This window comes from Bidens hawaiensis, unplaced genomic scaffold (assembly GCF_021521415.1).
Source record: "Bidens hawaiensis isolate Kalapana, Puna unplaced genomic scaffold, B.hawaiensis_p1.1 tig00001236_1, whole genome shotgun sequence".
NCBI classification, from domain to species: domain Eukaryota; kingdom Viridiplantae; phylum Streptophyta; class Magnoliopsida; order Asterales; family Asteraceae; genus Bidens; species Bidens hawaiensis.
Genome location: NW_027491070.1, coordinates 1,746,943 through 1,772,039, shown reverse-complemented (window position 1 = coordinate 1,772,039; position 25,097 = coordinate 1,746,943). Strand labels below are relative to the sequence as shown.

The following is a 25,097-nucleotide window of genomic DNA, read 5'->3' as shown; positions in this document are numbered from 1 at the left end:
TTTTTCTTGAAAATTAAAGAAAATATGAAATCTTAGTGAATATGGCTTTTAGGTTACATGTCGTGAGTTAACGGCCAGTGTCGAATCCAGAAACTTTTTTTCAGGCGGTGCACTAATTTTAAATGCTTCAATTTCATAGAATAAGATATAAAAATTTGGAGTTGGTTCGACGATTTGGGTCGGTTCGACAATTCGGGTCAGTTCATTACATAATAATGTTTTACCACTGGTTTAATTTGCTAATTGTAATCTAAAATTTAACAAATAACTTGACAATTAACAAATGAATCTAAGCAATTAATAATATCATGAACAATTAACAAATGAATCTAAACTCATCGTCAAGGTCGAAGGATTCGAGGTAAAGTAGCAACTAGCAAGGCGGCCGGAAAAAGGCACGATCCTGCGACGGACGACGACGGTATGCGGTCGACCAGATGCCCGAACTACCGGAGGAAGGAGGTGTGGCACAAGTTTAATCGTGGTGGAGAGGGAAGAAAGTCAAATAACGACGTTTGTAATTGTATATTTGTTTAAAAGTTTTGGTTTATGAAACCCTAAATTACTATATAAAAAAATAATAGTATAAAATGGATTCAAACCTATGACCTTAAGTTTACCAACTTAAATAGTTCTCCACCAAACCTTCAACTTATTATCAACTAAAGATGGTACTTTTCTAATTTATAATGTGGTTCACTCTATTATTTTTTATATACCAATACACTACTATTTCAAAACTCTCAGGAACCACCCATTTGAATGGTGGATCCACTCATGTTAACGACCACCACCGCATCAACACATGGGAGGCGGCGAACACCATGTCAAGGGCTCCAAGACCAACCACCAATCAAAACCCAAAGAGGGGGGGGGGGGGGGTTGGTTTAGTACACAACTATTCGCCTTAGTAACATCATGTTATATATTATAATCACAATTTCAAATTATGTGCAAATCAATAAATCAATATATTGTAGCACTCAAGATTTATTTAGATTTTATAAGGGCTGTTTTCAAGAATTTTTTAAAAATTCAGGGCTCAGGACGAATATAAAAAAGGGTCTATCAAATCATCATTTTAATTATGTGATCAATAATTTTACAATTTTGTTGCATTTTCAAATCCCAAAACAGGCCAAAGCAAACAAAAAATAATAATAACAAATTACCAAAATTGTTTATATAAAACACAAAGGAAATTTTTTTCTATAATTAAAAGCACAAAAAATAAGAATTAAACACATGATATGTGATTCCATAGACTTGCTTGCACCAATGAGTCAATTAAGAGAATATCGCAAGCTAGCTAATTTGCATATGTGGTAGAAAATCTACACGAAAATATTATACATAAAGATAAAAAAAACCATGTTTAGTGTCCGCATGCATGATTTTGTTTCACTGCCATAACATGATACTTACCGAATTTATACAGGTTTGTTTCCGCAATGAGCATGCTTTGTTTTTGTTTATAGGTGTTGGTGAATTTATTGTTCGGTTTGTGTTGGTGTTGTAACCAACTACTGATTGCATTCGCGTCAACTCGTACCTGTATCATGTGGTTTTACCAACCGACTACACGTTGTTTTAAATATAGGTTGAAATATTGTTAGAGTTGATGAACTTAAATATAATCCCTCTTGTAAAATTCATGCACTTAAAATTATACGACTCTAAGACAACCATGCAATACATTTACCTAAACAAACCTTATATGCAACGGGATTAAATATGTTGATCGTAATTGAGTTGAAATGTTTTAAATTTTAATAAATTGGTCCAAATAGATTGTCAAACCATCATTATATAGCTAGATGTACGTGTTTATAGGTTGATGTGTTTACTTAAATGGGTTAATTAAACAAATAACTCCAACTAAGCAATGAGCATTCAACACATGGCTTGCTAGTCCCGGAGGAGAGATATGTAGGTGGTACACGGGCTAAAAAGATTTTGAAATCTTTTAATTCTGTACCGATGACATAAACGTCGTGGCATTTTAAGACCTCCACGTCATCTTTTTATTGGTCCAATCAGTTCATGTTTATTATTTTTTATTGCTGAAAAGTTATTTTGGTACGTCAATTTTATTTTTGGTTTGGTGAATTTTCCTTTAATTAACTTTTATGAAAAGTAAGGGGTACGCCACAATTATCATGGTACTTAAAGCAATTCGTCCATCTTCACTTGATACATGTTCCCTCTCGAACTCAACTTCTTCATTTGGTTGTTCATTCGAGTGTTTGTTCGGATCACCCAAACTTTGCATGAACCTCATGCAAACTCCAACATCAACTTTGTTGGTTTGTTGATCTTCAACGTTTTCTGTTCCACCATGACAACCCGTAGCATGAGACGGGACTACCTCATCGTGCACTTCATTCAACACGGTTTCTTTCTCGTCTAGTTCGGTTACCGTCATGGTTACGTCTTGTTCAACTGTACTTTCTTCTTTAAACACAATTTCCTCATCATCTAAATTCAAAATAACAATAGATGATTCCATGGTTACCTTCAACGGATTCAACTCTGGCACTACTTCCTGACTTTTCCACCAACAGGAGCCTTCTTCAAACCATTCATCTACCAGGTTCGGTTTAAATTCGGTGTCAACTGCGTATTTTCCTTGAACCTCAGCCATATTAGCCTCCACATCCCACGGTTCTTCTTCTCTAACAACAGCTACATTACCTTCCTCCTTAGGCTCTCGACAGTATTTCGCCATATGCCCTTTTTGTCCACAGTTATGGCACCTAAACGGAAACTGCTTTGATTGGTACCTTGATTCCTACTCTCGGTTCTCTTCGTCCGATGAATCTTCTTCAGAGTTGTCATCTCGACCCTTTGGTTCCATTCTCTTTTCTTGGGTCGGTTACGTTTCTCGTTCTCCCAATATTTACCCTTGCCTTTCTCACCGTTACAATTCTTATTTTTGAAGAAGCGATGCTTCTCCTTCCTTCCGACATACAAGGCTTCACTCTCGGTTTTAATTGACAACCCGGCTAACTGTTTTGCTAAGGCTTCTTGTCCGGCAAGAATATTTTCGAACTCAGTTATACTTGGTTGGGTCGCCCACCCTTGAATAGCGGTAACAAAGCTACGATACTCCGACCTTAAACCATGAATGAGTATCCGCTTCATACGAGCATCGTTAACCTGAGACTGTGGATCGAGTTCTCCAATCTCGCGACACAAATTCTTCACTTTACGAAAATATTGTGAAATAGGAAGATCACCTTGAGAAATCGTCATCAACTCACCTTCGACTAGTTGCAATCGAGCATCGTTCTTCTTCGTGAATAAGGTCTCCAGCGTATCCCACGCTTGCTTTGGATATTCGAGATCTTGAATATGATCAAGAACATCATCATCGACCGTTGTCTTGATGATAAACATCGCCCGGCCCGCTTTCACCTGCCACTTCCCGATACTACCATTAATATCGTTTGCAGGTTGTCTCGTCTCGGTACCATTCGTCACTTGCCAAAGATCTTGACCTTGAAGATACGATTTAATGCATGTCGACCATTGTTTATAGTTGATTTGACTCAACTTCTTGATTCCCCCTACCATCTGTAACTCGGCCATCGTTAGGTTTCTTTCTTCGATCGGATTTCTAATAACTTCTGCCTTCGATCAATGAACAAGAATATAAGGGTTTGATCGCTAGACCTCCGTTGCAACATACAAGTTTAAAACAACTTGTTTGAATTATTTGTTAATATTATTGAATCAAATGTTATTTACTGAGTTTGTTTTCTATTATGTGAGGGCTATAACACCAACAGTTGAAAACAAAGCTAAGTTGCAACTTTAGATCAAAAATCGGCTAGAAACTTGTACTATGTTTGTTGTAGAGGCAATGGTGCCACATGTGGAAGAAAAAAAAATGTTATACGCAGTGACGGACCTAGGATGTTTTTTAAGCGTGGTCCTTTTTTTCAATGTTCAGATTTTCACAACCAAAAGTTAAATTTTCGGGTCAGGATGAAGAAAATAATATGCTTCCAGTAAAAGTTGGATGGAAACTAGAACAGCGAGAACGTACACTAAAGTTGGATGGAACAAGATTACATGTGTGTGGTCATTAAAAGATGAGTGTGATTCCATATATGTTCGAGAATATCGTTTGTCGTTTATAGATGCCAATGATTTAACTCCTTATACGCACATGGGCTAATTGCATATGTGGTTGAGCATATAAAAAATCAACACGAACAATAATATTAAAATATAAAACCATGTTTGTGTAGTAAGCATGGTGTGTATAAATCGGTTGTGTCTTAATGGTAGAGCACTCAATTTACAAGTGAGAGGTAGGATGTTCAAATCTCACTATCACCAATTTATATGAGAGATATGAGGGATGACCCTGCCAGGGTTCGAGTCCTAATCTCACCCGGTTTTACCGGCTCCTCGCTGTCGTGCCATTTGGCGGGCGTGGGGGTCGGGTTTTATCCAGTGAATCTCTCAATAGGTGGACCGCTAGGGGCTCCGTCCGTCCGGACTAGTGGCCGGCTCGGGCTACCTTTAGCCAATGGGGGTCGCGTACGGAGTACCATGCGTTACTTAGTTGGTCGTTCAAAAACAAAAAAAAAATTAAGCATGGTGTGTTTCCATGTTGAAACCCAATACCGACTAAATTAATTCATGTTGGTTTGTCGATGCAACATGTGGGTTTTCTTTTTTCTTTTTTGTGTGTTGACGAATTTACTTTTGTTTAGTTATGGTGCTGTAAGCCTGTAATACGTCGTTTTTTTTTGTTTACTTTTATACGATCGTAAGACAACCCATTTATCTAAACAAACCATACACGCAACGAATGTAAACGTGTTGACGGAATGTAAAATTGCGAAATGTAAGTGGATTGTCATCAGATTTTGAATGGATTATATATATGTCAATAGTAATTTAGTTGAAAGGTTTTAATAAATAGACCAAATAGATTGTCGGACCATCCTAATATAACTAAATGTGTTGAGAGGTTTATGTGTTTACTTAAATGTGTCAATAGTAAAATAAAAAGATTGTCGGACCATTCTAATGAACATTCAACTCATGGCTTGCTAGTGCCGGAGGCGAAATACGCATGTGTAAGAAGGCTAAAAAGATTTTTTATTTCTACTTGCAATGTTTGTTTCGTTGATAGAAACGCTGAGACATTTGTTTCTAGGTAGTTCACGTGTCATCTTTTATTGGTCTAATCATTTCATGTATATTATACTATTGCTGAAATATTATTTTGGTATGCTCAAATGTTGTTTTCGGTGAATTTTTTAATTAACTTTAACCAAAAAAAAAAAAATGGTGTACGCCATCATTAGGCGTCCCTCACATACCGGTCCACGGCCAATATTATAGAGGTAAATCATGTATCCTAAAGTAGATTAGGTGATGCCAAGATTTAAACCTTGAACCTTCACAATATATAGATTCCTAAATCCTTACCATCAAGGCACTATCGTGGAGACAGTAATTAACTTTTACGAGTCTAACAATAAATTGTTATTGGTATGCATGCCATAAGTCCACCAAATTCATCTACGGGGCTGTTTGACAATCTTGTGCTGAATCATTAAGAGGTCTGACCGATTAAGAGGTAGTCTCCGAATCATTCAACATGTTTATGAAACTTCCCCGTTAAGATATTCCATGAAACATTAAGTGGTGCAGTTTTCGTGAACCAAATAACTCTACTTGTGATTGATTTAGAGATAACCTCTTAATAAATCATTATTAAGAGACTAAGCTACCAAACAACTCCTAAATATATTTGACACACTGTCACACTCACATGTGCTAAAATAACAAAAATAATCGTACTTCCTGCCAATTAAGTGCTAACTAACGCTTGTTTCAACCGGCTATAAAACCAAACCAATAGCTAGCAACTATTTCATCCTCAACACCACTGAATCCAAGGTCAGTCCTATGAATATATATTCATACATAATATTTTTAGTAATGTATTTGATTCAAATTGAATATTCATTACATAATAATATGTTATTGTTTGTAGTTTATGCTAGGATAAGAAAATGAGGTCAAGGATACCCGAGTTTCTTGTTATTGTCTGTATTTTATTAAGCTTTGTCGGTAATGTGGTCTACGCGGGTATCACTAGCAGTTTCGTCCGTTCAGAGTTTCCAGCCGTTGACATGCCTCTTGATTATGAAGCATTCGCGATTCCGAGTGGTTATAATGCACCACAACAAGTAATTAAGTTATTTATACACATTTTTAAATGTTTATTTTGCATAAATTTAAATTGTAAATGAATTGATGTAGGTGCATATAACTCAAGGAGATTATGATGGAAAAGCTGTAATTATAATGTGGGTTACACCTACCGAACCGGGCCGAACCATGTAAAATATGGAACATCAGAAAATAAGTACGATTTTATTGCAATAGGCTCCGCGGTTAAAAACTACACCTTTTACAACTACAAATCTGGCTTTACCCATACCGTCCTTGTTAAGGACCTTGAGGTATTAACTAACCTTCTTGGTTAACTTAATAATTACATAGTTAGTAACGGGCGAATGATATATGCGTCCGTGTCATATAGTTATCTATAATGTTAAATAAGTATGTATAGGTTACACAACATATATAACTAATTAGTTGTGCACAAAATTGCACAACACACAACAAATTACATCCGAAATTATGTACGTGTACATACACACGCACACGTACATATAATGGGAAGCTTATATAAATAAATAAATAAACAATTTATCATTATAATTAAGCATATATATAATTAAGAAAATTATACACACGTTTATCGGCGTTTTTTAATATGTTTTTTCCCGAAAATATTAGCAATATTATACTTAAATTAAAAAGAAACTTGATTTGATGGTATATACTTTCGAAATAATGAAGTGTATAAATATTATTTACGTTAGAAAATCTATGAAACACGAGAAAAAGTAAACAGTGATAGCTTTCTCATCTTACCATTTCAACTATTTAAATCGTCCATTTATGTCGACGTGTTACTTCGAATCATCTCAACCATTGGTTTACCTTGATCAAGGGTCCAAATCAATTCCTAATTTTTATAGGATAAAACATATTGTATTATTGATTAAAAGAATTGTTTCATGACTAACAAGTGTGTTCATGCCTTGTTATAATTGTGATAAATTAGTATGATACCAAGTACTATTATGAGATTGGAGAAGGTGATTCTGCTAGATCATTTTGGTTTAAAACACCTCCAAAGATAGACCCAAATGCTCATTATAAATTTGGACTTATAGGTGATATTTAATTCCCTTTTCTCTTCCTCTTTGTATTTGTTAAAATTAACAAAGAATAATATTACTAAACTTTTTTTTCTGGTTAAATTGTTTATTTCATTAAGGTGACTTGGGGCAAACATTTAATTCTTTGTCAACTCTTGAACATTACATTGAGAACGAAGGAGAAGCCGTGTTATTTGTTGGAGATTTATCGTATTCTGATGAGCATCCATACGAAGAAATGGGTGAACGTTGGGATACGTATGCTCGTTTTGTTGAAAGAAATGCAGCATATCAACCATGGTTATGGATAGTCGGAAATCATGAAGTTGAGTATCTTCCAGAAATTGTAAGTCGTCGAATATCAACCCGCATTTTATAGAATAATGAAATACCAGTAACGTACCATGTATTATTAGTCAATTATATAGGATAACATAATACTTATATAAATTAATCAAATCGATCATATATATATTCTTCTTAACATATGTGATTCGTTTCTTTGAGTATCTAGAACGAAGTTGAACCGTTTAGAGAATATCTCAATAGATACACGACGCCTTATGAAGCTAGCGGAAGTAGTAGACCGCTTTGGTACGCTGTTAGACGTGCATCCGCTCATATAATTTTTCTATCAAGTTATTCTCCATATGGTAAGTTGGTAACTCAAATTAGTTTTGATGAAATTTGAGTGTCTAGCTAATCAATTATTATTTATTTTGTGATGGATAGTAAAATACACACCTCAGTATGAGTGGTTGCTAGCAGAGTTTAAAAAGGTGAACAGGACAGAAACACCTTGGCTTTTCGTTCTTATCCATGCCCCACTATATAACAGTAACAGTGCTCACAACATGGAGGCTGAAGGCATGCGACTCGTGTTCGAGAGTTGGTTTATTCAGTACCAGGTTGATTTGGTCTTCTCCGGACATGTTCATGCTTATGAAAGATCGGTAATTAACTTATAAGTGTGCTCTCTAGCTCACCTTCATATCAAATCCCATAGAAATCGGTCACGAGAGAACATATTGTCAAAAACAAATCACTCATACGATTAAATAATCAATTAAGAGTCGCATATCTACTTTTACTTGCATATCAGGCTTTTCTTGTCAATAATTAATTAATTAAATAAAAGTGACATGTGACACACGTATAAATTCGTGAAGTTTATGTGCATCGTGACATACATACATACATACATACATACATGTGATTAGAACTAGGTTATATATTTAACTTTAAGAGAAACATAGATGCATAAACACTTTTATTATATAGGCATTAGGGAAAATGACTATATGTTTTTATAAAACCAATCCTCATATAAGTTGCTTAAATAATCAATTCCCAAACACCCGCTACATAATCATCTTGACTTAACTAAGATACACCATTTCAGTATCGGACCTCCAACGGTCCGAGTGATCCCATCCTAGATGAATCCGCTCCCGCTTACATCAACATTGGAGATGGAGGAAATTTAGAAGGTCTTGCATCAAGGTGAACTTTTCTTGTTTTATTTTATTTTTATGAATGATTTGTTAGTTTCATTTTTCTTTACAAAGAATTACTATATATCTCTTGTTTCCTTGATGAATTTTGTAGCTATAACGATCCTCAACCCAGTTATTCTGCGTTTCGGGAGGCTAGTTATGGGCACGCGACATTGGAGATAATGAACAAAACACATGCTTTCTACCATTGGTATCGAAATGATGAAGGAAAGAAATCTAAAACTGATTCCTTTGTGGTGCACAACCAGTACTGGTACGAACAAATCGTACAATTAATTTCATTTTAATTTTTTAAAATATATTAAATTTAGTTATTATTTGTTTGTTTTACTTTTATGTAATTTGTTGATTGTTAAGTTGAGATATTGATTTAAATTAAAATATTTTATGTGAAATAATTTCAAATATAAGAGCTTTCGAAAGTAACATGTATGGTGTCTCATTCTTCTAATCAAAATGATGGTGACACCCAAATAGATGGTTGGCTTAATATTTAACACAAATTTAAGAGCAAATATTAACTTTTTAATTTTTTTTATTTATATTTATATTTATAGACATGACAAATTTTTGTTAGGCTTCGTTTCACTTTGCTTTATGGCTGAATATGGGTTAATTCACACCAAATTATATATGTTTTGGGTCAAATGTAATATTATCAATTCGCTTAGTATATAAAGTAAAATAAACAATAACTAATATGTTATTTTGTAAAAAAATATAACAAAACTTTTTTGAAAACGTAACATATTCTGGATAAAAAATCATAAACGTAAATTGGACCGAATGAGCAGTTTAAACAACTTAGTTGCCAGTATCATATAATCATAACCGAACCATAAAGGTCGGTTATAAAAAATATCATGGTCAGACAATCTGTTCCTAGACTGGCTTGGGTATGGTTTATTTAACCGATTTTTATGCTCACAGCTACTTAAACGTTTGTTAAAACAGGAGGCTCAAGGATACGGAGTCGATGGTGAAGGAAGAGAAATAAAAAGTGTATCCAGCTTGTTTGTAATATTTTCAGAAAAACATATATATATATATATATATATATATATATATATATATATATATATATATATATATATATATATAACTTGTAATCCGTGATGCTGCTTCAGGCATTGATATTGGAAATCATGTCTTATGTGTAAACAAAGTACTGATATTCAATAGGTTTGTAAGTTAAGAAGTGTATTGTTGAAAATAATATGTCTTTCTCTTCATCAGTTTAGATCTAAACATGTTGGTTAGTTTGTTTTATGTTTTCTTGTTTTTTCTATATATGTTTTGGTTGGACACCGGAGCAATATTGGGCTTGTAGATGAATGGGCTTGAAGCCTTTGGGCTTGCTGAAGACTTAGAGTTAGATAGTGTGCTACACTTTCACTTTCGACTTGGTTGACTTTGCTGAGTTGCATGACTAGCAATAGAGGTGCACAAAAATACCGAACCTGGAACCGCACTTGAAAAAAATACCCGAAATCGGATTTTTAATACCCGGAATTTTAATATCCGAACTCGTACCCGACCCTACCAGTAGGGTACGGATAGGGTATGCATTTCAGTACCAAACCCCGTACCCAAAACAGCAGGGCCGTCCCCGAGAATACAAAAAAAACCTGAGGCCCGGGACATGAAATACAAAGTAAAAAACTCATATTTTAGAATAACAATAACAAACAAAATTTAGCAAAATGATCTAACAAAAATACTCAAACAAATCCGATGCTCCTCAAAGCATTTTTGAAAGCAAAGCCGTTATCAAAATGATCCATGGTATCTAAAACATCATTCTAAATAGTAATAATCGTCAATCCGTTAAGTCTCTTGGGACATTGTTGATCGTCGTTACCGGAAAAACATACGTTTCTTCATGTTTTTTTTCTCTATTTGCATCTTTTTTTAACTCTTCTTCTATTTTCCTATTTCTACAGCTTTTATTAATGGAAAAATATTAGATTTAGGAGGCATAATATCTAAAATAAAATAAAATAAAAATAACATAAAAAGTCTAATGCTGACAGATGTTATACTAATTAAAGGAATTAATTAATCAAATATGAAAACAGATACTAAAATCCTCTAAAACATTAGAATAAAAACTTTAATTAAAGTGACTAAAACAGCAAAACTTAAACAAATAACCTGGTAGTTGGTACAGTCAATACTCAACGTCTCAACATGGTACGTAACGCCGCTCGTCCGAGAAAAAGGGCAAAAGGTCGTCGCTGGCTCAGCGGCTTGCTGCGCACAGGCCGTCGGCGTCGGAGAAAGGGCCGGCAGAAGACCGATGGTCACGTAGCGTGATATATTATCAGCGTTTGGACAGGCTTATTATTATTATTATTACTTTTATTTTAATTTGTAAGTGATGGGCCTTGATGTATAAGAGTATTTTAAAAATCCATGGGCCCTTAAAGGGGAGTGGTCCTGGGCCTGAGCCCTCCCCTTGGGCCGGGCCTGCAGAACATGTTCCAATTTATACCTGGTAATACTCAAAAACTGGAATCGGTTTCATACCGGAACCGGGTTTTTCCAATACCCGAGCCGGGTCCTTAAAATGCTCAACTTATACCTGAAAAATACATGCAAAATACCCGAAAATACCCCTAAAAGGTGCAATCCCTTAAAAAAAATCCAATCTATACCCGGAAAAAAACCCGAAAAAATCCAAAAAGGGTTTTTAATACGTTTGACATACTAGCTTTTTGAGAGAGCTCACATTACTTTTTGTCCTACTCTTGTCTATTTGTAGCTTTATAGTTTTAAACAACTCATATTGACAGCTTAAGAAGTTAAGATATATGTTTTAATATGTTTTAAACCTTTCACATGTTTTAATATGAAACAAAAACATAATAGTATAATACCTACATCAGGAATATTATGCATCAACCACACGAATACATGATCCACGAAAAAACTTTAGAAAATTTAAAGTATTTTTACTTTTTTTTATAAAATATTACTTTCTCTTTGAAAACTTTTGGGATTTTTCTATGCATCCACACATGGTCAAAAACAGTTGCATGTGATGTGCATAACATATGCTATTTAGATTATTAAAAACAAAAAACAATATATACTCGCTGTAATTAACACTATATAAAACAACCACCATTTACTCAACACAGCACTGAATATTCCAAGGTCAGTCCATGGTCTTTAAACTCCATGAATATTTAATTCAAATTGAGAATTTCATTACATAATTAACAATGTGTTATTGTTTGTAGTTTGGAGGTTGAACAATGAAAGATAATAAGATAATGGGATCGATGATACCTCGGTTTCTAGTTATCATCTATGTGTTGTTAAGCTTTGTCGATAATATTGTCTACGCGGGTAACACAAGCAGCTTCATCCGTTTGGAGTTTCCAGCTCTTGACATGCCTCTTGATCATGAAGTATTCGCGATTCCGAGTGGTTATAATGCACCACAACAGGTAAATGATTAGTTAAGCCATTATATATTTGTGTACTTGGTTTGTGTATCACACGCGGTTCAGATTGAAATCAGTTTTCTTTAATTTTGCTAGTTGTAGATTTTTATATTACAAATTGTTGAAAAAATAAGTTACATATAGAATTATATATTTTAAATCTTTACATATGTTGTGTTAACTTTTATTGGAAATGGATTGATATATATATATATATATATATATATGTACATATCACTCAAGGAGATTATGATGGGAAAGCTATAATTATAATGTGGGTTACACCTACTGAGCCGGGATCGAACCATGTAAAATATGGAACATCGGAGAATAAGTATGATTTTACTGTATACGGCTCCACGGTTAAAAACTATACCTTTTACAATTACAAATCTGGCTTTCTTCATACTTGCCTTGTTAAGGATCTTGAGGTAGTAATTAAGTTCTTTGGTTAACTTAATAATTACTTAGTCGAAAAAACGATATATTAATTTTTTTTAAATTTGATTAAAAGATTTGTTTCATGATCACTAACATGTCTTCATGTCATGTTGGTAACTAGTATGACACCAAGTACTATTATAAAATCGGAGAAGGTTATTCTGCTCGATCATTTTGGTTTAAAACACCTCCGAAGAACGATCCAAATGTTTATTATAAATTCGGAATTATAGGTGAAATAACATTTTCTTTCTTCTGTTTTGTATTTGTGTTTAAAAACATTGTTATGACTAATTTTTTTTTTGGTTATATTATTGATTTAACTAAGGTGACTTGGGGCAAACATTTAATTCTTTGACAACTCTTGAACATTACATTGAGATTGAAGCAGAAACCGTGTTATACGTTGGAGATCTATCTTATGCTGATAAGCATGACGACAACGAAAAGGGTGAACGTTGGGATTCGTATGCTCGTTTTGTTGAAAGAAATGCAGCATATCAACCATGGCTATGGGTAGTCGGAAATCATGAAGTCGAGTATTTTCCAGATATAGTAAGTCATCGATAATCAAACTACACGCATTATTCAATTCGTTTCTAGTTCGGTCTTAACTCAAAATTTTATAGAATAATAAGAAACAATAAGTTACAAGTAACAAATTAGTAAACCTAATCAAATCATATCAACTTATTATGATAACTATAATTATAATAAACCGTAACTAATATATTATATCGTTTTGGATATCTAGAACGAAGTTGAACTGTTTAAACAATATCTCTATAGATACACGACGCCTTATGCAGCTAGCGGAAGCAGTAGTCCGCTTTGGTACGCTGTGAGACGTGCATCCGCTCACATAATATTTCTATCAAGTTATTCTCCATATGGTAACTAAAATTACTTTTTGATTGATCAAACATATTCGTTAACGGATTGGTTAATTAATACTTGATTTGTGACGAACAGTAAAATATACGCCTCAATATAAGTGGCTCCAAGCAGAACTTAAGAAAGTGGACAGGAATAAAAGACCTTGGCTTATTGTTGTTATGCACAACCCACTGTACAACAGTAACAGTGCTCACTACATGGAGGCTGAAAGCCTGAAAGCATGCGAGTTGTGTTCGAGAGCTGGTTTGTGAAGTATAAGGTTGATTTGGTCTTTGCCGGACACGTCCATGCTTATGAAAGATCGGTAATCTTCTAGTAATCCCATGATTATTTGATATATACTATGAACAAACCATAATCAACTTTAACAAATACACTTCTATTTGTCTAAACCCGTAAAAACTAATTATATGTCTTTATAAAACAAAATGCACATCTAATTTGTTTAAATAATCAATCCCACACACCTATTTTTATTTAACTAATATACACAATTTTAGTACCGGATCTCTAACATACGCTACAACATATCCAATGGTCTGAGTTATCCCATCCCGGACGAATCTGCTCCCATTTACATAACCGTCGGAGATGGAGGAAACCTAGAAGGTCTTTCATCAAGGTGAACTTTTTTTTTATATCAAAATTTGCCATTGTATCTTATCGTAAAGATTAACTAGCTATATTGTTTCCTTGATGGATTTTGTAGATATAACGATCCTCAACCAGATTATTCTGCCTTTCGAGAGGCTAGTTACGGGCACTCTACATTGGAGATATTTAACAAAACACACGCGTGCTACCATTGGAATCGAAATGATGATGGAAAGAAAGTTAAGGCCGACTCCTTTGTGTTACACAACCAGTACTGGTATGCACCAATGTGACTGCTTCGTTTAGTTTGGTAAATCATCGGTTAACTGCCAGTTATTTTGTAAAATATTGTAACAAAAAACTTTGACAAGTAAAATATAATGTATATACAGCAAAGTTATATAGACATTGTATTGAGGTATGGTTCGATAAAATCTATTATCTATATACATATAACTATAACTGAACCTTCAAAATCGGTTATGAAATGTACCATAGTCGAGCAATTAGTTTCTTACTTGGTTTAGTATAGTTCATTTATATCGGTTTTTATGCTCATTCTGCTTCGTTTTACATGTTTTAAAACAGGAGGTTAATGAAAACGGAGCTTAAAATTTGAACATGATTTTGAATCAAGAGAAACAAGAAGTGTAATTGAACTTTATAGTGAATCAAGAGAGACACGAAGTGTAGCCAAGTTCTATGTTTGTAATAATTCAAGATTTATATGCACAAGTATTGTGTAGCCTGTAATAATTCTGTGATACTACTTGATTTATTATTATTATTATTATTATTATTATTATTATTATTATTATTATTATTATTATTATTATTATTATTATTATTATGTGTGTGTGTACAAAAAATTGAAGTTCAATAAGTTAGTCAAGTCAAGAAATGTGTCATCATTGTATCAAGCTAGGGGTGTCTTAATGGGGTTAATCGGGTTAACCCAACAAACCTAAATTTTAATTAGGGTCGGGTATCGGGTTTATTATTGAAGAAGAAAACAAGTTCGGTTTTACCTGAATAATCCGAAATGCGTTAAACAAACCAATCCATCTAGGGTTAGTAGATAAATCCTGTCTATGGGCCGCAAGATCCGGAGTTGAAAGCGGGTTGTGTGGATGGATAATAACTTCACCGGGCGTTTCATGGCTTGTTGTCATTGCATTCGTAGTATTGCTACAAAATATATTATCGTCTTTTATCTTCACGATATAGTAACAACAATAGTAACAACTTCAAATTTCATTAGCCTGAAAACCAATTGACCCGAACTTTAATAGGGTCGGGCTATAGATGAGTATTTAAAGAAAAAAAAACCAACTAACCTAACACACGTCATATTTTTGCCAAAAGAGGTAACCTTAAAAATTTTTTTTTTTAAAAAATGTAAAAAGATAGTCAAATTTGAATAAAATAAGATTTTTATTAAAAAAAAAGAAAAAAAAAACTGTGCACGTCATCCTACTAACGTACACCACAATCATGGTTCCTGCTAACATACGCAAGCTGCATCCGGTTAAACCAAACCGACTGCTTCCACCAACGACAACGAGACTCCATTATCAATTCAATCTCTTATTCTTATATATATATATATATATGTATATATATATTAATATTATTATCTCTATCGCTCAATGATTTAATCATCTGTTTGTAGATCTCTCAATTGAATCCGAGGTCAGTCAATACTCAATAATAATAATAATAATAATGTCGATCCGTAACTCTTCTTCTTTGCGAATTCGTCTGAATGATTAATAATAATAATAATAATATATCAATTAATATGCAGTAGTATTTAATGCGAATTCAGAAGCTCAATGGTTTATATATTGTTGTCATTTCGTTTTAGGTCATCGTTGATTTTGTAGTTTATAAATTTTCTTATTATTAATATTAATATAATAATAGTTGGACTGTAGAGTGAATATACTGTATGTATGTATATATTATATTATAAGATATATGGATCCTTGAAATTGAGCATGAAATGACTGACTGACTGACTTACACGGAACATATTACCTGTTTTGATTATATGCTATGCTATGCACACTCTATGTTTGGTATGGAATAATGTTGTATAATTGCTTGAAACGCAATTGTTTCAATTATTTTTTCTAGCGATATGTCGTATGCCTACTCAAAAATAGATGTTGGTTACTCACTCTTGGTTAAAATATGAGAAAGAGAACCTATGTCTTTAGTCCTCTATTCGTTTAACGTTAACTGAACACGAACATATAAGTGGACAATTTATTTTGTTCATGTTCGTTCATTAAGAAAATGCGTGTTCGTTTAAAAACCTAAACGAACAGTTTATGGGCGTAACCGAACACAAATGAACGAATACAAAAAAGCTTGAATGGATATTATTGAACAAGCATAATGGAACACAAATGAAAATGGTTTGTTTTTTTCAATAAAAATAACCAGGTGTGTGTGTGTGTGTGTGTAATTTAAACGAACCCCTTTTATGTTTAAATTTATACACATATAACTACTTATGTGTTTATTGGAATTTGAACGAACATAAATGGACGTTCACAAACAAAATGTGTGTTCATGTTCATTCGTTTAATTAAATGAACAAAATTATTGTTCATGTCCGTTCATTTATTAAATAAATGAACCTCCCACTACAGGCCTACCTGTCTTATAACTGATGTTGAGTTTGATGAAAAGAGTGTCTCACATTGAGCCAAAATTGAATTGGACACTTTTAATCCGGCTGCTTATGAAGTGTGTCTCACTTTATAAGTAAACCATGAACTTTGTTTGAGTATTGTGCTTATTCATATATTTTGATGCATCTCTGCAAGCTTTCAGATCTATGAGGTAGATTGCGAATGATCAAGTACATTTATTGAGTACTTAAGTTTGTATTACAAGAAAACTTTCAAAGTTGGATAAGTATGTACTCTTTTGTGTGTGTTTAACTTATGACCGTTCTTTGTTTGAGGTTTATACCACATACCAGAGAATGTAATTGTATTTTGATTATGTCCAATAGGGTTACATAGGATCTATATATAGAGAATAATATTACATTTGGATACCTTCTAAATATGAAGATTATATAACTAGTCTAGTTATATTATTTAGGGATTGTAGCTAATTGAGCAATGATCATTTTGAAGGATAAGAAAATGGGATCGATAGCACCTCGGTTTCTGCTTATTGGCTTTATTTTGTTCAATTTTCTGGATGATATACATGCTGGTGTGACAAGCAATTTCATCCGTTCAGAGTGGCCATCAGTTGACATTCCTCTTGACAATGAAGTTTTTGCAGTTCCCAGTGGCTATAATGCTCCACAGCAGGTACTTATGAGGTTGTATAAATTCTTCTTACTTTTTACATTCTTAATGGATATACATGTCAAAAAGTTTATATCGTTTGCTCATTCTGTAGAGTGATGTTTGTAGGTTCACATTACTCAAGGAGATTATGATGGAAAAGCTGTAATTATAATATGGGTGACACCTGCTGAACCAGGGTCAAACCAAGTCAAATATGGAAAAACAGAGAAAAAATATGATTTTACCGTAGAAGGGACGGTGAAAAACTATACATTTTACAACTATACGTCTGGCTATATTCACGAGTGCCTTATCAAAGACCTTGAGGTATTTGTTCATTAACTACAATACTTCATAACATGTATCTTGGTATCTATATGATATGTTTCGTAACTAACAAGTGTATTGTTATTAGTATGACACTAAGTACTTTTATGAGATTGGAGAAGGTGAATCTGCTAGATCATTTTGGTTTCAAACTCCTCCAAAAGTCGATTCAAATGCCTATTACAAATTTGGAATTATAGGTGACATATTTTTCTTGTTTTGAACATTTGATGAAATCAATAGTCAATACTACTTTTTTTGTGGATTAAATATAGACTATGTGTTTTAGGTGACTTGGGTCAAACATATAATTCTCTATCAACTCTCAAACATTACATACAGAGTGGAGCACAGACTGTGTTACATGTTGGAGATCTATCTTATGCTGATAGGTATAAATATGATGATATGGGTATACGCTGGGATTCATACGGTCGTTTTGTTGAAAAAGTTCAAGCGTACCAACCATGGATATGGACAGCTGGAAATCATGAGATAGAGTATATGCCATATATGGTAAAGTGTAAAACTAATATTAATACCAAGATTTTATAAAGTCTTTTAATTTTTGAATTTGTTTTATGTCCAGAATGAAGTTGTCCCTTTCAAACAATATCTTTACAGATACCCAACTCCTTATGCTGCAAGTGAAAGCAGTAATCCTCTTTGGTATGCTATCCGACGCGCATCCGCTCATATAATTGTGCTATCCAGTTATTCTCCATTTGGTAATTTACCTACCTTTTTAGTTATTACCTATGTGCTGTTTTGTATATGATACCGTTTACATATTTACTTTTTACTCGTGACAGTAAAATATACACCACAATATAAGTGGCTAGAAGCAGAACTTAAAAAAGTGGACAGAAAGATAACACCTTGGCTTATTGTTATAATGCACACGCCTATATACAACAGTAATAGTGCTCATTACATGGAGGGTGAAAGCATGCGAGCTGCGTTTGAGAGTTGGTTTGTTCAGTACAAGGTTGATGTCGTCTTTGCTGGACATGTTCATGCTTATGAACGATCGGTTTGTCACTTGTCACTCTCCTTCATATCTTTAATTCTTCTCTTTCTTCTTACTTCATATAAATTCATATAATATGCAATTTCAGTACCGGATCTCGAACATACATTACAACATAACTGGTGGTGTGAGTCATCCTGTACCAGACAAATCGGCTCCGGTTTACATAACCGTTGGAGACGGTGGAAACCAAGAAGGTCTTGCATCAAGGTGATGGGTTTTTTTTTATTATGATTGCCATTATTTTTTAGAAAAAACGGTAACCAATGAGTATGTATCGATCAATTGATGATGGGTTGTGTAGGTTTAACAATCCTCAGCCTGATTATTCTGCATTCCGTGAGGCGAGTTATGGACATTCGACACTCGAGATAATGAATAAAACACACGCGTTTTATCATTGGAATCGGAATGATGATGGAAAGAAAGTTCCAGCCGATTCCTTTGTGTTGAAGAACCAATACTGGTGAGTTTCATATAATTCTTTAAAAGATTTATTTTTTTTTTAACTTTATATAATCTGATTATTATTAAACTATTTCATACAGGAATAAGAGTCTTAGGAGAAGAAAACTGAAGAATCATCTGCATGCAATGGTCCCAACTTTTGAACTTTAACAATTTTTGAAGATGCAGTTGTCTTAAAGGTCAAAAGCCTTTTTATTCTTTTGTGTATGTCTTTAAACTAATAAATGTACATACTATGAAACATATTTGTAATAAATATATGTTTGAAATTTGTAATAATTGATTTCATTTTGTTTTATTCAACCATGAACCAACTATTCAAATAGACACTAAATGCAAATGAATTGTCACATTCAATATATAAATTCTTTTATTTATTTTCCTAGTACAGACCTACAGATACAACACAAATCTTCTATCAAATTCGGTCACACGCATCGAGTTCTTGTACCATGTATTGTACACTTGTACTCTGCTACAAGTGGCAAGATTCAACCCATCAAGCAATCAAAACATATGAAAATCAAGTTACACAAATCTACAATATAACAAAGAAACTGAAAGCTTTTTATAAGTTTTTATAGTTCACTCTTCTCTTCCAAGTTGGAGATACTTCATTCGAATAGCCCATAACTGCTCTCCAACCGCTTGCATATCCGGTCGATCACCTCGTGTGGGGGCCGCACATTGAAACGACAATTTCAGCATCCTTTTGAAGATATTCTCGTTCACGGCTTCTCTCATTTGTGGGTCCACCAAATCCATCGCTTCACCATTGTTGTATTTAGTGAACGCCTGCGAAAACAAATATGTACAAGTTGTAATGCAAATAGCACAACGAGCCAAGCCACTCAAAAGCTACTTGAGATCAGTTCGCTAAAAGCTCGAATAAAGCTGAGCTTAAACAAGCCCGAGCTTCAGCTATCGACCACGAGCTAGCTTGTGAGCCTAAACAAGCCTATTACTTGTATAATATTTATTTAATATGTTTATGCAAAGGGATAGAAGCTTACCCATCTAACAGTGACTTTCTCATCGAGTGACCGCCTTGACTCAACGGGCCGACGACCCGTAAGAATTTCTATGAGTAAAACACCGAAAGAATACACGTCGCTTTTTGGGGTGAGTTGAAAGGTTCTCATATACTCCGGGTCAAGATACCCGACTGTCCCTTTGACTTTGGTCATCACATGTGTTTTACCAGCTTCGTTGTCGCCAACCCTTGCAAAACCAAAATCTGCCACTTTGGCTCTCATTCTTTCGGTCAAAAGAATGTTAGACGACTTCACATCTCGGTGGATTATTTGTTTTCCTATTGAAAGATTAATATTGTGTAAATAAATTATTATTAAAAAAATACATTTAATTTAAAAACTAATATAGATGTCACCTGCATAGGCATGAAGGTAAGTCAAGCCGTGAGCAATGTCGATAGAAATTTCAAGGCGCTGATTGAAATCTAGGCAATTTCCATGAACGCCTGCGAAAATAAATAACAAAATTATAATATTTGTACAATAATCACAAATAAAAGTTTCATATAACTTTATATATTTGATGATCTTACCATCTAAATGTTCCCTAAGTGTACCATTAGGCACGTACTCGGTAATAATAAGACGTTCATTTCCTTTATCAACATAACCAAGCAATTTTACTAAATTCCGATGCTCGATTTTCGCAAGCAATTCGATCTCACTTCTAAATTCGTTTCTTAGAGAATCCGAGTTTTCCTGCATAAACATTTTATATAATTACATTCAAAGGAGACAACACTAAATATATTGCATTCCAGAGCACCTGCAAAAATACGACGATTTTGACCCAAAAAAAAAAGTCAAGATTAAAGATCATTCCATTCACAGTTACTAGCATTCCTATTTTACATGTGTTCATGCTCAAGATTAGGGGTGTAAACAAGCCACGCCGCTCGTGAGCCACTCAAGATTTGCTTGAGTCTAAAAACAAGCCTGTTTAATAAACGAGCCCGAGACAAAGTATTTATGAAGCTCGTGCCACCTTTTGTGCCTAAATGAGCCTATTATTTATATAGTTTTATTTAATATATTAAATATAAAACTATTTAATACTTATTTATATATTAAATTATGATAAAAATCACTGAATTACATATATTATGTTATATAAGTCATACTTATTATTTATATATTAAATTATGATATATACTTACTATGTTATATATAATAGTCATAGTTAAAATAGATACAGAGATAAAAGTATATTACAAATTTCATCTTTGAAGCAAGCAGTTTGTAATGATTTAGTGCTTTACACTAACAAACATTAGAAGTTTCAATTAAGTCCATTTAAATGACCAATATACCCTTACCTAATATAATATATTAAACGATAATAAACATTAAGGACCCAAGCTTCATTGAAATCTATAATTTACTCTAAAAATATATAAATTAATAATAATAAACGAGCCAAGCTCAGGTTTGAGTAAACTACTCACGAGTCGAGCTCTAGAGGGCCAGAAAAAATATGACTGTTTGACCAGAAAAAGTCAAAATGCATTCAAATGCTACCTTGCTAGCTCGTTTAATGGCAACCACTTGACCGTCTGGTAATTGAGCTTTGTAAACGGTCCCGAACCCGCCTTCACCTAACTTCAATGATGGTGAAAAGTTTTGAGTAGCTCTTGCAACTTGCCTCATGGTCAAATGAACCGAACCAATCCTATCAAGTTTTGGTGACATGGAAAATCTGCCGGGGCTCTGTGGGACCCGCATTGGGCTTGCAGCAATCTTTCCAGAAACCGAACTCATTTCTGCGGATCGGGCCGAAGCCACTACAAAATAAAATTCAATTTTAATTATAATAATCTGAAGTTTAATTAAAATTCAGAATATAACAATTTTACTCACATGAATTTGAATCCTTAACGAGAACCGCGTCTTCTGTATCTTTTTTGCTAGATTGAAAACAAGGGCAAAGATAACTGCAACAAAGATACACGAGTCCCGGTGCATCATCCATGGTTGCATAAATTGTTCTAAATATATAGATTTTTTCGTTTCTTTATAACTTAATCACGTCGTTTAGATATCAAAAATCTGCATATAACAAAAAATATGCTTATAAATCACATTTTCGTTTTATAGAAAGGAAAAGAAACCAAAACAAGATTAATAGATTACATACCTGAAAAAGATCATTCTTCGTATATAACTCTATACCAAAGCTTGCATCTTTATTTCAAGACTATATGAATTGCATTTTCTTGTGACTTTCTTTTATTTGGGAGTTGTAAGTTAATAAAGATTGTGTCTTGGTTCATTAAGCTGAGGAAAACGAGAGAATATAAATGTGAAAGTGGGAATTTTTTTAATTTCTCTGATATCTTGGATTACGAATCGTGGAGTTGTCGTGTTCACGCCGTGAAATTATTCCACAATCACCGATGATGTCAACCGGAAGTCTATTGAAACCTGTTTACAAAATAGAATATAAGTCAATTACCCATGTGAGATGTGATTGCAGGTCCAAAAAGAATCTTTATGGAAATGACTTGGAAGGTTACATATAACTTAAAACTAAAACAAGAACTGACTTCTTGACTAAAAGTCTAAAACTACTTATTTCAAGAAACCTAAAATTTAAAAGTGTGTAGCTTAAATATCTAGAATGTTTGGTACCCACAACATCAAATATTAAAAAGTTTCAAGATTTGCTAAAAAGCAACCTAATTTCACACCAAATTTAAGGACATCGTTGAATTAAACGGATAATATCCACATATGAAACAAACCCATGTGATGAAACAAGAAACAAAGCAAAACCCTACCTTCAACCCACTAGATATACAAACGGTTTCAATCCATAGAAGTTGATTATCTAAATGCCCTAAATTGATTCTTTGATACCCTCATCATCACATATAAAAAAAGTTTCAGGATTCACAAGAAAAGGGAAAAACTAACCCCCCCCCCCCCCCCCATTTAAGAAAACGTCGAATTAAACGGATAACATCGACATAAAAAACAAACTCATGTGATGAAACAAAAAACAAAGCAAAATCCTACTTCAAAACCACTTAACCACCACTAATATACAAACCGGAATCATGAAAACTGATTCTTTCTTACCCATAAGATTAAATATAAAAAAGTTTCAAAATTTGCTAAAAAAAATAATATAAAAAACAGCCTAATTTCCACCCAAATTCGAAGAAATCTTTGAATTGGATCATACCCGTGTGATAAAACAAGAAATAAAGTAAAACCCTACTTTAAGCCCGCTTAACCGCCACGAGATACAAAAACTGTAACAATCCATAGATGATTCTTTGATACCCACAACACCAAAAACATTAAAGTTAAAAAAACAACCTATATTCCCCAATATTCAAAAAAATCATTGAATTGGATCATGCACATGTAATGAAACAAGTAACAAAGCAAAATCCTAATTTAAAACTACTTAAAAACCACCACTAGATACACAAACCGAAACAATCTATATACTTTGATACCCAAATGACCAAAATCGATCAACAAAAACCCATATTGACTCACCTCTACTTTAAAACCACTTAACCGCTACTAAATACACAAAATGTAACAATCCATAACCAATTCTTTAATACCAACAACAACAAGCATACAAAAGTTGCAAGCTTTGCGAAAAAACAACCCAATTCCCCCAAAATTCAAACAAATCGTCGAATTCGACGGATAACATACACATACGAAACAAACCCATGTGATGAAACAAGAAACAAGAAACAACAAACCACTACTTTAAAACCACTTAAAAACCGCCACTAGATACACAAACTGTAACAATCCATAACTAATTATTTAATACCCACAACATCAAACATACAAAAGTTACAAGCTTTGCAAAATAAACAACCCAATTCCCCCAAAATTCAAAGAATCGTCGAATTAAGCATATAACATACACATACGAAACAAACACATGTGATGAAACAAGAAACATAACAAACCCCTACTTTAAAACCACTTAAAAACCACCACAAGATACACAAACTATAAAAATTCATAAACTTTGATACCCAATTGACCAACAAAACCCCAAATTGACTCACCCCCAAAAAACCCTAATTCATCATCAAAACAATAAATTGAATCAAACCCACATACCAATTTCAATAATTAACTCAAAGCAATAAGATAAAACAACAAGATACCATGATCAGTGAAGTAAATGATAAATATGGTAACTTGACTAAAACTGAATACATATATAAGTGTAAAGGTCAAACCTTTGAAAAGATGAATGGATGATTACAACAGTGAGTGTTATATTATTAAGTTTTGGTCTGCAAGAAAAGAAGATTCATTTGTAGAAGGTGGAAGCAGCTATGAAGGCAGAGAGAATAGGGGTGGAAGTAGGAGCATGATACTTCCAAACTTAAAAAGGCTGCCAATAATTATAAATAGCATAATTGTTGTTCTTGTTAAAAGAAAAAATCAGCTTGTCTATTATTATTAGGGGAAAATTCCCAAAATAACCGATTTATATAAGGTGGTTTTAAGTTTGTCCCTTTAAATTTAAGTTTTTAATTTGTTCTTTTGGTATTTGGTCGCCGGCGATATGTTAGCGAACACCGACGATGTGTTAACATAACAAAAGGTTTACAATGCGTTATGTTGCTTACATAGCGTAGAAGCGATGCGTTAATGTTTAAAGCAGGGGTTCCACGATGCGTTAGTTAATAACGCATCGCTGCTACCCTATGTTAGCAATATTAACGCATCGTCAACCCTATGTTATGTCAACAAGTCGCCAACGATGCGTTT

General features: G+C 33.6%; 3 protein-coding genes and 2 pseudogenes across 4 annotated transcripts in view; 4 read left to right on the top strand and 1 right to left on the bottom strand.

Annotated features, from left to right (window-relative positions):
• LOC143568847 (110 kDa U5 small nuclear ribonucleoprotein component CLO-like) overlaps positions 1-16,556 on the top strand; it is a 277,562-nt gene extending 261,006 nt beyond the window's left edge. The window contains exon 12 of the transcript XR_013141637.1: positions 16,539-16,556. The gene's annotated coding sequence lies outside the window, so the exon portion shown is untranslated. The remainder of the gene's footprint in view (positions 1-16,538) is intronic.
• On the top strand, positions 5,904-9,831 carry LOC143568770 (bifunctional purple acid phosphatase 26-like; annotated as a pseudogene). Its single transcript, XR_013141625.1, has 10 exons — positions 5,904-5,925; positions 6,023-6,218; positions 6,292-6,494; positions 7,166-7,277; positions 7,382-7,608; positions 7,777-7,915; positions 7,995-8,215; positions 8,665-8,765; positions 8,871-9,032; positions 9,734-9,831. The product of XR_013141625.1 is annotated as a bifunctional purple acid phosphatase 26-like (transcript).
• On the top strand, positions 12,040-14,456 carry LOC143566342 (bifunctional purple acid phosphatase 26-like; annotated as a pseudogene).
• A 727-nt stretch (positions 16,557-17,283) lies between the features above and the next one.
• On the top strand, positions 17,284-19,480 carry LOC143568861 (bifunctional purple acid phosphatase 26-like). The gene is made up of 9 exons (XM_077054907.1): positions 17,284-17,501; positions 17,607-17,807; positions 17,896-18,007; positions 18,097-18,323; positions 18,397-18,535; positions 18,620-18,840; positions 18,926-19,047; positions 19,142-19,303; positions 19,386-19,480. The coding sequence occupies exons 1-9, from the start codon at positions 17,304-17,306 to the stop codon at positions 19,453-19,455; spliced, it is 1,452 nt and encodes a 483-aa protein (XP_076911022.1). The 5' UTR covers positions 17,284-17,303; the 3' UTR covers positions 19,456-19,480.
• A 144-nt stretch (positions 19,481-19,624) lies between these two features.
• On the bottom strand, positions 19,625-24,669 carry LOC143568750 (calmodulin-binding receptor-like cytoplasmic kinase 3). Its single transcript, XM_077054823.1, has 8 exons — positions 24,560-24,669; positions 22,474-22,760; positions 22,197-22,385; positions 21,858-22,120; positions 20,873-21,038; positions 20,696-20,785; positions 20,319-20,617; positions 19,625-20,100 (listed from the first exon to the last, which is right to left on the bottom strand). Exons 3-8 carry the CDS (start codon positions 22,306-22,308, stop codon positions 19,891-19,893), a joined length of 1,140 nt encoding a protein of 379 aa, XP_076910938.1. The 5' UTR covers positions 22,309-22,385; positions 22,474-22,760; positions 24,560-24,669; the 3' UTR covers positions 19,625-19,890.
• Positions 24,670-25,097: the final 428 nt, after the last annotated feature.

What these genes read in the sequence shown, in the direction of transcription:
- LOC143568861 (XM_077054907.1), top strand. Translation starts at nt 17,304, where the DNA reads ATGATCATTTTGAAGGATAAGAAAATGGGATCGATAGCACCTCGGTTT. An exon ending in GCTATAATGCTCCACAGCAG is followed by an intron (nt 17,502 to 17,606) that starts GTACTTATGAGG and finishes TGATGTTTGTAG; the next exon opens with GTTCACATTACTCAAGGAGA. An exon ending in TTACAAATTTGGAATTATAG is followed by an intron (nt 18,008 to 18,096) that starts GTGACATATTTT and finishes TATGTGTTTTAG; the next exon opens with GTGACTTGGGTCAAACATAT.
- LOC143568750 (XM_077054823.1), bottom strand. Translation starts at nt 22,308, where the DNA reads ATGGATGATGCACCGGGACTCGTGTATCTTTGTTGCAGTTATCTTTGC. An exon ending in TTACCTTCATGCCTATGCAG is followed by an intron (nt 20,618 to 20,695) that starts GTGACATCTATA and finishes ATCTTTCAATAG; the next exon opens with GAAAACAAATAATCCACCGA. An exon ending in AGAAAGTCACTGTTAGATGG is followed by an intron (nt 20,101 to 20,318) that starts GTAAGCTTCTAT and finishes TTGTTTTCGCAG; the next exon opens with GCGTTCACTAAATACAACAA.